This window comes from Haliotis rufescens, unplaced genomic scaffold (assembly GCF_023055435.1).
Source record: "Haliotis rufescens isolate VD_foot unplaced genomic scaffold, xgHalRufe1.0.p SCAF_13, whole genome shotgun sequence".
Taxonomy (NCBI): domain Eukaryota; kingdom Metazoa; phylum Mollusca; class Gastropoda; order Lepetellida; family Haliotidae; genus Haliotis; species Haliotis rufescens.
The window spans coordinates 13,151,434-13,163,230 of record NW_025963813.1 but is presented as its reverse complement, the minus strand read 5'-3'; the positions used below and the strand labels follow the sequence as shown (position 1 = coordinate 13,163,230).

General features: G+C 40.7%; 1 protein-coding gene across 1 annotated transcript; it reads right to left on the bottom strand.

Annotated features, from left to right (window-relative positions):
• Positions 1–312: 312 nt before the first annotated feature.
• On the bottom strand, positions 313–11,319 carry LOC124124329 (uncharacterized transporter slc-17.2-like). The gene is made up of 11 exons (XM_046487468.2): positions 11,168–11,319; positions 9,824–9,972; positions 9,002–9,235; positions 8,538–8,625; positions 7,184–7,279; positions 6,515–6,639; positions 4,824–4,973; positions 4,027–4,159; positions 2,448–2,598; positions 1,662–1,752; positions 313–857 (listed from the first exon to the last, which is right to left on the bottom strand). Exons 1-11 carry the CDS (start codon positions 11,223–11,225, stop codon positions 627–629), a joined length of 1,506 nt encoding a protein of 501 aa, XP_046343424.2. The 5' UTR covers positions 11,226–11,319; the 3' UTR covers positions 313–626.
• Positions 11,320–11,797: the final 478 nt, after the last annotated feature.

Here is an 11,797-nt window from a genome sequence, read left to right as displayed (position 1 = left end):
AAAAACGATGGTTTGAAAACGTCCAAATAACGTCGTTTTTCCGTCCAATGACCATATACGGAAAAAAACGACGTTTTCGTGTTTGCAGTGTAATATAATATTATGTGTCTAATCACTCTGTTCATCCATGTACTAATACATCAACATATGTCTGATCATAATTTGTTTTCTTTAGCTGCCGTAAAGTTATCTACGTTTGGACGTCGATGTGGGGGCATATGTGTATGCATAAGAAAAGAATTGTGTAAGAAATGTGGAAAACAATTGTTTTGGTGAAGATAATACTTCGACTTCGACTTTATTAATCTCCAAGTCGTGATTTGGTACATTGAAAGATATTATTTTCATTTGGATTCACGTTCTTTCTATTTGGGCCCGATATTTTCAACATGTTAACTTTACATGTTCATTAGATATACTTTTCTGCTTAACAATATTACACCTATCAATGAATGTCATGGTGTTTTATGTGGTGGTTTCAATTCCAGGTTCCACTTGCACAGAACGTCTTTCGGAATTCATTCCCTGTAAAAATGTCTGGTTAACATATGATCTGTATCAATGATACGGCTAAAAGGAGGTTCACTGTATCCGATGTATGTGGTATTCTGTTAGGCTGAAAACTGTTACAGTTGATTTGACGTATCTGTAATTGCCTTCTTGTCAAAAGTTTCCTTGGTATCCAGAGCTCTGTCTGACACGTCGGGGACGTCCTGCCCTTCCCCCACGTCTGCCTCAACCTTGTCCATGGCCCAGGGCTGCAGCTCCCCGCGGGCCTGGGTGCCGAACACCAAACTACCCAGGACACAGAATCCCGCACACACGTAGAACACGTTCCGCCATTCTTCCTGGGTCTTCTGTGGGGAGAGGCAGAGTGTGTGTGAGTGAAAATAGTGTAACGCCGCGGTAAGCAATATTTCAACAGTGTACGGAACCAGAAAAGGGGCTTTTGACATCGTATGGGGAATCGAACTCTGGTCTTCGGGTGAACGTTTTACCAACTAGGCTACACCAGTCAGATAGCTAACGGAGTGAATAGTAGGGGGCCGACCATTTCATATTATGGTGGTGGTGGGCTGTAGCTAAAAGAAAATCCCAGATACACACCCCTCCCAGAATATCAAATGGCCGATATTATCATTATTAAAGGTTGGCAACATTTAGTCAGGAACTGACAAAACAGTGATCGATAGAGTGTGAGCACCGATTCAAGCGTCCACGTGAAAGAGTTGGGTTAACGCCGTATAACAGTATTCAGTCATATTGAGGAATGTCATCTTAATGTAAAAGGTAAGCCACAAACAGTAGACGTGGGTAGATCATTCGAGTGTGGTCATAAGTAGCTTGAGTGTGGGGTTAAACAGCTGAAGAAAATCCAAATAAGTATGAATGCGGGAACCGACTACAAGCAGATTCATTGAGTCGCCACCAATCGTTACAAGTGACATTACATCATAAGAAACAATCCCGTATATGAATAATGACGTTACTGTTGGAATTCCGCGTTAGAATTTGTCCTATGTCGTACGAGGCGACTTAATGGATCGGGTGGTTATGTTTGTTGCCTTGGTTACAGACCGCTGTCGTGTGGCTGTGAAAGCTGAGAGCAACGTTGAACAAAACAAACAAAGAACTTAACCGATAACGACTCTTCTACTTACGTTTGGGGTGAGGGCACCGGCTAGGAGAGGTGACACCATCCCCGGGACCGTCGCAGCAGCGTTACAAATACCGAACAGTATACCAGCGTATCTGCAACATGAATGTCGACATTGAGACACAGATACCCATATAAACGAACATGAACTATGTGAGGAAATGACGCTCTGATATACGTGTATATTGCTCAGAGAGGTGTTAGATAACAAACATTCCCAGAAAGTGATAAAACGACATCATTTCATTCAGTGAAAAGAATATATTTTTGAATATATCACGGAATTTCACAGCTGTCCATGGGGAATGAGTAACCATGGTTATGCCTATTTGAGCCATATTCCGTTACAGGGTACACCAACAATTTGGTTGACACACTATGTCTATGTTGATAATTTAACTACTGCATATCCGTAAACGTAATATCATTATTCTGAATATCCGCACACTGTATATCAGTACACTGTACAACCGCAAACTGTATATCAATATACTTATATCCGCACACTGTATAACCGCAAACTGTATATCAATATACTTATATCCGCACACTGTATATCGGTACACTGTATGATCTCATATCAGTGACATATCTACATCAGTATTCAGTGACACCAACGCAGATAAACAAGGCCAACCAAAGAGTTGAAAAATTGACATCTCATGATCTATAGTCTTAACGATGATAATATCTTTTGTATAAGCATCCGACACATTTTTAAAAACAAGATGGAACAACACATTAAAAACTGAATTTCCCATCTTGAATTAAAAAGATGAAGTAACCCTACCTTGGAGCGAAGTCGACAGTGTTGACAGTGTAGCCAGCAGATCCCATCCCAACAAACCACATGGCTATCGTTAACAAAACTACAGCGACATAGCGGTTCTCCACGCTCACAAACCCTGTCCCGATCAGACACGCACCTGCCCCCACGAAGGCTGAAATAAAACCTAATTTTGTAATACATGTTTCTTTGTCTTTCCCTCATTTTGCCTACATTTCACTTTGCCGTCCACTCATTGTGCCTACATTTCACTTTGCCGTCCACTCATTTTGCCTACATTTCACTTTTCCGTCCACTCATTTTGCCTACATTTCACTTTTCCGTCCAATCATTTTGCCTACATTTCACTTTGCCGTCCACTCATTTTGCCTACATTTCACTTTGCCGTCCACTCATTTTGCCTACATTTCACTTAGCCGTCCACTCATTTTCGCTACATTTCACTTTGCCGTCCACTCATTTTGCCTACATTTCACTTTGCCGTCCAATCATTTTGCCAACATTTCACTTAGCCGTCCACTCATTATGCCTACATTGCACTTTGCCGTCCAATCATTTTGCCTACATTTCACTTTGCCGTCCACTCATTTTGCCTACATTTCACTTTGCCGTCCAATCATTTTGCCAACATTTAACTTAGCCGTCCACTCATTATGCCTACATTGCACTTTGCCGTCCAATCATTTTGCCTACATTGCACTTTGCCGTCCACTCATTTTGCCTACATTTCACTTTGCCGTCCAATCATTTTGCCAACATTTCACTTTGCCGTCCACTCATTTTGCCTACATTTCACTTAGCCGTCCACTCATTTTGCCTACATTTCACTTTGCCGTCCACTCATATTGCCGACATGTCACTCTGTTTTCTCTCATTTTGCCCACATCTCATTAAGACTAGATTACATTTCGCCTTCCGCTCATTTTGATAACATTTCACTTGGCCTTCATCTCGTTTGCTCACACCTTATTTTGCCTTCATTTCATATTGTATACATATCATCTTGCCAACATCTCATTTGGACTACAATTCGCATGCCTCCCGCTCACATTACCTTAAGTGTGCTTGACCAGTGAAATAGTGAACTAATCACAAGCTCTGTGAGACACAGGTCATTTGTAACAACATTTTAGAGTAATCACGGCGAGAATAATTTGGAGCTTCACTTTACTCATATTCAGAATAAAACCCACGCCGTCCAGCACGATGACACGCAATCTACAAAGGGACCGAGCCTCACAACGCGATCTATCGTCTCCTGCCACTAGCATAGGTTGCTGGGGACCTATTCTAAGTAGTAGTCTAATGTGAATAAATATTGTATTAAGTCATTGATCAAAATAAATGCAATGGGGGAGAACAGTACACATGACCCGATTATGATAAAATAAATCACAAAATAAAATTTGCAGTACTCAATGTAAGTGTTAAAATATGTGTAAAACTTTGTCGGTTTTCTCCATGCTAATAGTGTCCTCAACCACCTGCACTATTAAAGAATTACGTCCAGCGAATGACTGAAATTTTGCGTCGATCCGTATACCTGGTTTAACCTTGCAAGGATGTAAAGTTATCTACAGACCGATGATCTGGAAGATCCTCCGTGTGGCCGTTGTGCTGAGGTATTTCCTTGACCGGATGTAGTCGGCCACTTGACCAGACAACATTCCGGACACGGCCTGGCTCACGTAGGGAATGGACGACAGCAAGCCGTTCTTTTGAAGAAAATCAATCGATTTAAATACATTTACAAAAATATCCATGATGGACACATTGCACACATATAGCAACGCTGATTATTTTAAAACTAACATTAAAAGTGAGTGACTGTATGACAATTATATCTCGTTGAAGCCTTTTCGTTCATTGACGGGTCGACTTTGTATACGAGTGGAAAATCGACCCTGGGTCTTCCTGTGACAAGCGAACACTTTAGACCCGTGATGATTCCGGGGTAGAATAGGTCTTGCACAACCCATACTTGCCGTAAAAGTCGACTAAGATTGTCGTAAAAGGCGAATAACGAGATCGGGTGCTCAGGCTCGCTGACTTGATTGATCCCAATTGCGTGGATCGATACTCATGATGTCAATTACTGGATTGTCTGGTCCAGACTCGATTATTGTACAGACCGCCGTCATATAGCTGGAATAGTGCTGAGTGCGGCGTTAAACAACAAACAAACACTTTAACCACTAGAGGCTTCTCCAGCGCCCTCAGCCGGTATGAATTCAGAACAACAAATAAGGTTTTCTTAAGGTTGAAGTTTTATCTCATGTTCAATACCTGATGTAGCAAAACAATCATTTTAAAAATATTATTTGTTTCTAGTCCACCTGTATCGAAATACCATTTAGTCGAACGTGATTACATACGCACCTCGGCTATGTCGAAATCCAGCACTTCTTTAAGGAATGTTGGTATGTTGGTCAGTAGTGTATATGTTATCCAGTTAGAACACACTTGTGCAGTTAGACATGCCCACAGCGCCGGTGACTTCAGCAAGGCGGCCCATGGGGTCGAGAACGTCTAGATAACAACGTTAATATGTCATGTGTTTACTTATAGAGACATCACTCCAATCTGTTGATTCCGGGGGAATAGCTCCCAAAAGGTGAGTTGATCCTACTTCCAGAACCAACGGGTCCGTGTGATTTTTTCGAATTATATCGTTATGGTTGATAATGATTTCTCTATAATTTTGCATAATGATCTATAGTTGCTTCAGTTGTACTTGTTTTGAAATGCACTTTCAGAATGGCCAGCGAATTCCTGGATCTTAAACGATTATGATGACGTCATGCTATTGTCGTTGCAATTAATTCCAAGTCAAGTAGAGCTGACGCAAATATAAGGTATTCTGCAAACTTATAGAGAAATTATACACCAACCATAAAATGGTTTATGTTTTAGAGAGGCCTCGATTCTGTTGATTTCAAAGTAGAATCAACTTGCCTCATCGGGGACCAACTATTCTACTTCCGGAATCAACATGTACTCATGATTTCTCCATTACAGAATCAGCTGCAACAATAATCGCATGAAGTCATCACAATGGTTTAATTCACAGTTAATTCTTATAAATGTGAACCGTACGTGGAGGTAGAATAAATGACCAGTCCCAAAGAGAATGTTTAGTAAGGATACAGTTAGAGAAGACACAGTGAAAACGTGTATCAGAACGTGCATTAAAAAGGGAATCTAATCTAAAAAATCTGGAATGATTTAGCAGGTCTTTTTTGCCTCAGCCCCAAGGCAGTGTCCTTGGCTCCATTTGAATTTTGTTTTTTATTTTGTTGACATATGTGACCAACTATGAGATAAGGGACCTTATGGGTGAACAATCACAAATAGACTTCTCATTATATTTTAAAACTACAGTATCTTAGGAACACAAAAATACAATTCACATTTATCTTTATTACAGAGGTACATAACATCAAACATTTGGACTCGTTTTACTGCAAAATATTCAGACTTATAGCTGTTTATGTAATAATTGCATTTTTTAAGTAATGTTAGATTAGTTGAACGTTGACATGTATGCTGAAATGTTTTGAAATAATGTTTTTATTGCATTACGAACAAACGAGAGAAAAATAAGATATTTTTGTACATGGCGATATTTACGGAGGTGTTTCTTAATGACGTCACAATACAATTGTATCCTAACACCATAATGTCCCTTTTCTCCTGGTGGGTCACATATATATTTATTTTTATAATGAGATTACTCATTGTTAGCCTTAATTTATGGGGGGGGGGGGGGGGGGGGGGGGAGACCACAAGTATAATAATACAACAAACACATTAAATGGATGGATATCTTGTGTAGTAACGTAATGAGTTATGTTTTCGCCGTTTCTAGTGAAACCACTGCTATATCACAGCTGGGGACACACAGAAAGGGCTTGAAAACTTGTACCCATTTGGAGAATGAACCCGATTCTTCCGTGTGACAAGGAAAGGCTTCGACCATTAGGTTATGAATCACATTTAGTAGTATTTAAGTTGTATCTTTATAAGAATATGTAACACATTTAAATCATGTAGACATAAAAGGACGATACCTGTTGTTTTTCCCCGATACTGGTGATGATATAGTTCCTCTCTCTCTCCGTGATACGAGGGTGCTGAGCCGGTGTGCTGGCGACCGTAAAATACCACAGCCCGCACCATAACAACGATATACCACCTGTAAGTAGGAGATAAACAATGTTGTTCCAAAGTGGGTGATATCAACTAGTTCTGAGGAGATAAAATTTATTGATTGCAAAGATTGAACAATTTCCTTGCTTCCTCTTGGCAAATGTGAAGGCCCTTCATACGGATTGTATGTCGAAAAACAAAAATATATCACTAGGCATACTTAGGAGAACCTTTTTGATGCCGGAGACATCATCATTTATGTGTAAATGGGTGAGTCAGTCAGTCAGTGAGCTTGGTTCAACCATACTTTGAACAATATTCCAGTAATATCACAGCGCATCAGCTTATTCTGTGGTACCTTAATTAGTACTGTCATTAAATATTTATTGTGGTCATATCTACAGTACAAAGTATGTCTCACCAACAAAATTGATTATCGGTTATAACAAGGACGGATATGAGGAACACTCGGTTATAACAAGTTGTATGTAAGGAATAATCGTTTCTAACAAATAACATATAAGGAATAATCGGTTGAATTGTGAATGAATGTTTCCACTTTCGACTCGGAATATGTATATCTGAATTACCTGTAACATAGAAGATGGATCCCCATCCATTATCAAAGCCATATATGCACATGAACCCCGATATAGCAAACGTTGCTATGCTACCAAACTGAGTTCCTGGAATGTAGAATATTAACAACAATATTACAATAATGACAAAAAGGCTTCCACTTCTATCTGTGGCAAATATTCCAATCAGTCCATAAACAAGCTAGATTTCAAGATTGGTAATAATAAAACTATTCAAGCAATTATTTTTACAAACATCATATCTCAGTGACTTTTCATGCATATACATTGGAAGTGAACCGAACTGACAAATCATCACAACATTTACTTCGATTCGTTGACAGGTGGTGGATGTAAGTAATTTCATTGGCGGTGGAAATATTTTGTAAATAAGTCTGTAATAACAGTCAGTAGCTGCAAATGATTGACTTGTTGGTAAAAGAGAAATGCTGTTGTGTTCAGATTTATACAGCGTTTGGGCGGCGGCAAGTGGTTTGGTACTAGAGTTGTCCGTCCTTGTATCCATGAATGAGTAGTGTACAGGGTCACTATGCATTCGTGACCAAATCGTGTTATTCCCAAACCAGCCAAATTGCGACCCGTGTCCCACTTAGCGTCTTTGCGCAAACGGGCATACCTAAAACAATTGTCAACTCGTTGCGTAATGGTTCACATATATTATAAAAAAAATAGATGCAATTTAAAGCACATTTGGACATGCGGAATTATAAGTATGATTGAACACATTTAACTGTGTCTTGGGTATATTTTAAGATGCAAGACATATGTAAAATCAAACATTTTTTCTGAGGAATTCTTTGACGAAGAACTTGAAATCATACGCGCATTCTGAATGGTTTGTCGTATTTTCGCACATAACATTCATCTATAGGGGTACGTGTCTCCTTGCAGGCTGCGGAAAGGGGCGAGTGGTGACGAATGGGTCAGAATGGGGTCTTTTTCCAAGATGGCGGCACTTCAAGTCCTGGTTCAAGCTGGGATACACCGGAACCGGAAGTGCCACCACGGCAAGATGGCGGCACGTCCGGTCATGTGTCCGGATGAGCCGTCATCTTGACGGGGTCTCACCGGAAGTTACGAGATCTCACCCACTGAGATACCAAGCCGCAGTTGTCCGCCGTGAACCTGTTACTCGTTGTTGCTGCCACTGATTTGACCCATTATTGAAGTTTTTATTTGTAAACCTCGAACACGGGTCAGATGAACGATGTTGCTCTTTGGTTTGGGCTTTGGTTTGCACAGGCGACAACACGGCAATATCCTTTCTATAATGGTTCTATAGATGTGCGCATAAAATCTGTGAAAAAGATTTCATCAGAAATGTAAACCTTCAAATCCGATTTACCTGAATAACAGACAGCAGTGAGTTTTGTCCTCTCTAATGGCGGCGCCCATCGGCCCCAAAGGGATTGTAGAGATGGAAACAGGACTCCCTGGGGAGAGTACAGTGAAACGTTATGTCAACAAAAGTGATATATGTGATGATAAAGTGATGTCATCTTGTGGATGACATGACATGCAGTTTCGCGTTCTGAAGAGAAATACACCGAAGGTCATCAAACGACGATCTTTCATTGGACAAGCATCTTGCCATGTGCTTCAGCGCTGGTTAAGAGTAACACTGATTGAATTGTTCGACTGGTTTGTTGTTCAAGCCTCATTATAACTGAAATAATTGTTTTGGATATCGCTCTGCACCATTCCATCAGTGAATTTGTCATTCTCGGCAATAATTGCGATAATGGAAAACTAACATGCAAATTACAAACTATATGGCATGTAAATTTTCAGCTTGACAATCATCTCTACCTGGCACACTCCAAGAATCACGCGCAGCACATACACCAGGTAGATGGAAGTCCGGGCGCCGATTGGTAGAAGCAGTGAAACGATCGAGCCAATCAGCATCCCAATAAACATGACGTACTTCCCGCCATATCTAGTCGCCAGTATTCCCGCGGGAATCTGTGTCAACACGTAGCCGTAGAAATACGAGCTGAGGATTCCAGATTGCTCTCCCTTGGACCAGTAGAACTCGGCATGCTGGAAATATAACGTGCAAGTATTTGAATAAATAGTGGCATGTTAACATTTGTGATTCAATTATATAAAATTGAAGCGATACTAAGACGAGGTAGGACACTTAAAGGAAGCCATCGTGCGATAAGCAAGGCTGGAAGACATGAAGTAACACGTGATTTAATTATTGGAATGGGTGCTCAATGTGTACCTTTACTGAATACACAGTTTCCCGTGATAACTTTTTAAGACAGGCTTAGATTAAGAGCGTAATTAGATTGATTGAAGGATTTTTACACTTCAAGAACGATAACTTCTGTTTCTTACTCAATGAGAGCTAGATTGTAGGCAACCGGGGACACGGATGGCCGATTCGTCAAGAGAGCTGCAATTCGCCGTGCAGTGATGCGTCCTTTTGGGCATACCAGAAATATATCACGACAAAGCGATTTCAAAGTTTCTCAAAGCCTGCCAATCCAGAGAAATGAAACCGGAGACTGATACTATGAACGCGTAGCCACGTCTTAGCAAGATAGGAAGAGATACAAGATCAGCCACGTTTGACCACGATACGTAACATTGCGATGAAAATGAGGTGGTTGGAAACTGTACCTCTGATATCGACGACGTGGAATTGATGTCGGTGTCGTTGACCATGCACACGATGGCGACGCTGAGGTTGGCACGGGCGGCGTATAGCATGATACATCCGAACCAGCCAACGTAGGCCAGCAGCCATCGTTGTGAACACAAGCAAGATACTACAAAGGAATACAAACGCGTATTCAATTTTTGGAAGGAAAGAGGGTGAACACTTTCTTTAAAAGGGGTGTGGCGTGCATTATAATATAAATATTCTTGCACTAAATTCGGGAAACAATTTGAGTTTGTTAGCCAATATATTGTTAATAATATTCAATGTCACCAAAGGATTCAGTGTTATGTTTTGTGAAGAAGCATTTAGCAATACTCCAGTAACATCACGGCTGGGTTTTACATATGTGGTTAATCGAGCCCGTTCCTTAGGCGAGACGAGAGCGCTTGAACCACGAGGCTGCCCCACCGACCTTAATGTTTTGCATATGTCAACATGATTTGAGTGCTTCAAAATGGGGAGGGTACGCACCTGTCTGGATGCGGGTATAAAATATTAATGATAAATTTGTTTTATGTCACTTACTAAGTAACAAAGTTATATCCGATGCAATTCCCTACTCTGACTTAAACCATATGTAACATTTTTTTCAGGTTAACATATGTGTTGCCTTTGCATGTATTTGTGACGAGTGCCTTCCAGTGGGGCAGGATACGCTCACCTTTTCGTGAACACCTGGAATGATCGCTATTTGATAGTGATTAGTAAACATATGCTTATGACGTAGTCGGGATTTTAATGTTTGGGAAAGTGGTTTGTCGCTTTTATCACCCTAGTGTATGGATATTGTTCACCAGAAGGGTAATTACACTTACTGTTGTGTTATAGCAATAGCATAATGCGTTCTTCATTACTTGACGACGCTTATACCAATAATCATAATTATAATCACATTGTAACTACACGATCAGACGCCTGTATGGGTGAGTGAGTGAGTATGGTTTTACGCCGCTTTTAGCAATATTCCCGCAATATCACGGCGGTTGACACCAGAAATGGGGTTTACACATTGTACCCATGTCGGGATTCGAAGCCGGGTCTTCGCCGTGACGATCGAACGCTTTAACCATGAGCCAACCCGACCGCCCCGACGCCTGTATGGGAGTTATGGTGGTCGTTTACAATTTATTACTAGTGCATACAACCATACACCATACGCACGCACGCACGCACGCACGCACGCACGCACGCACACACACCTCTATAAGTGCAATAATCTTGAACATACATTATTAAACATTTCATCTGAAAACAAGACGAAAGCATTGCGTTTGTCATAACAATGAGCATGTTATACCTACATGAGAATGCTACAGGGGATTTCTCATCTCTCGATGCTGGCTTCTCCGAACTCGACATGTTGTATATATTCACGTATCATGTACATGCATGTGGCCAATATTGGCCTGGTCACTGCGAGTCCCCGTGCTGAGAACAGACAAAGTCCGCCTGCATCTCACCATCTCTAGATACAAAAAAATGAATGGTGTTTGCGATCATACACTGAAGCAGATACACGATTAGCCTGTGGACATTTTCAGAGTAAGGCGGCCCATATAAAATAATGAAGACGATATTCCAGTAACTCAATATTTTTATTATTTATCCTTTGCATCTGATAAACAAGTAAACACAGACCGCAAAAGAAAGTATACACCCATGTTTGATGGTGGCTAAAATGTGAAAATCCAATTTTCAAGTGAATGCTTTCTTTTGCCCGGCAGTTTAATTTATCGTTAATCGAGTAATTCTGGAATCAATGGCATGGTGTGACTTGTTGCCAACAGAGCTTAACACTTCCTGCATTAAGTGCAATTTGTTAATCCGGACCCCACTTATCCAGAAATGCCCCTTCCCGGATAAATAATGTTGGCAACATAATGATACTCTCCAAAACAAGATGAGGGTCTTTGAAATATATATGATAATGA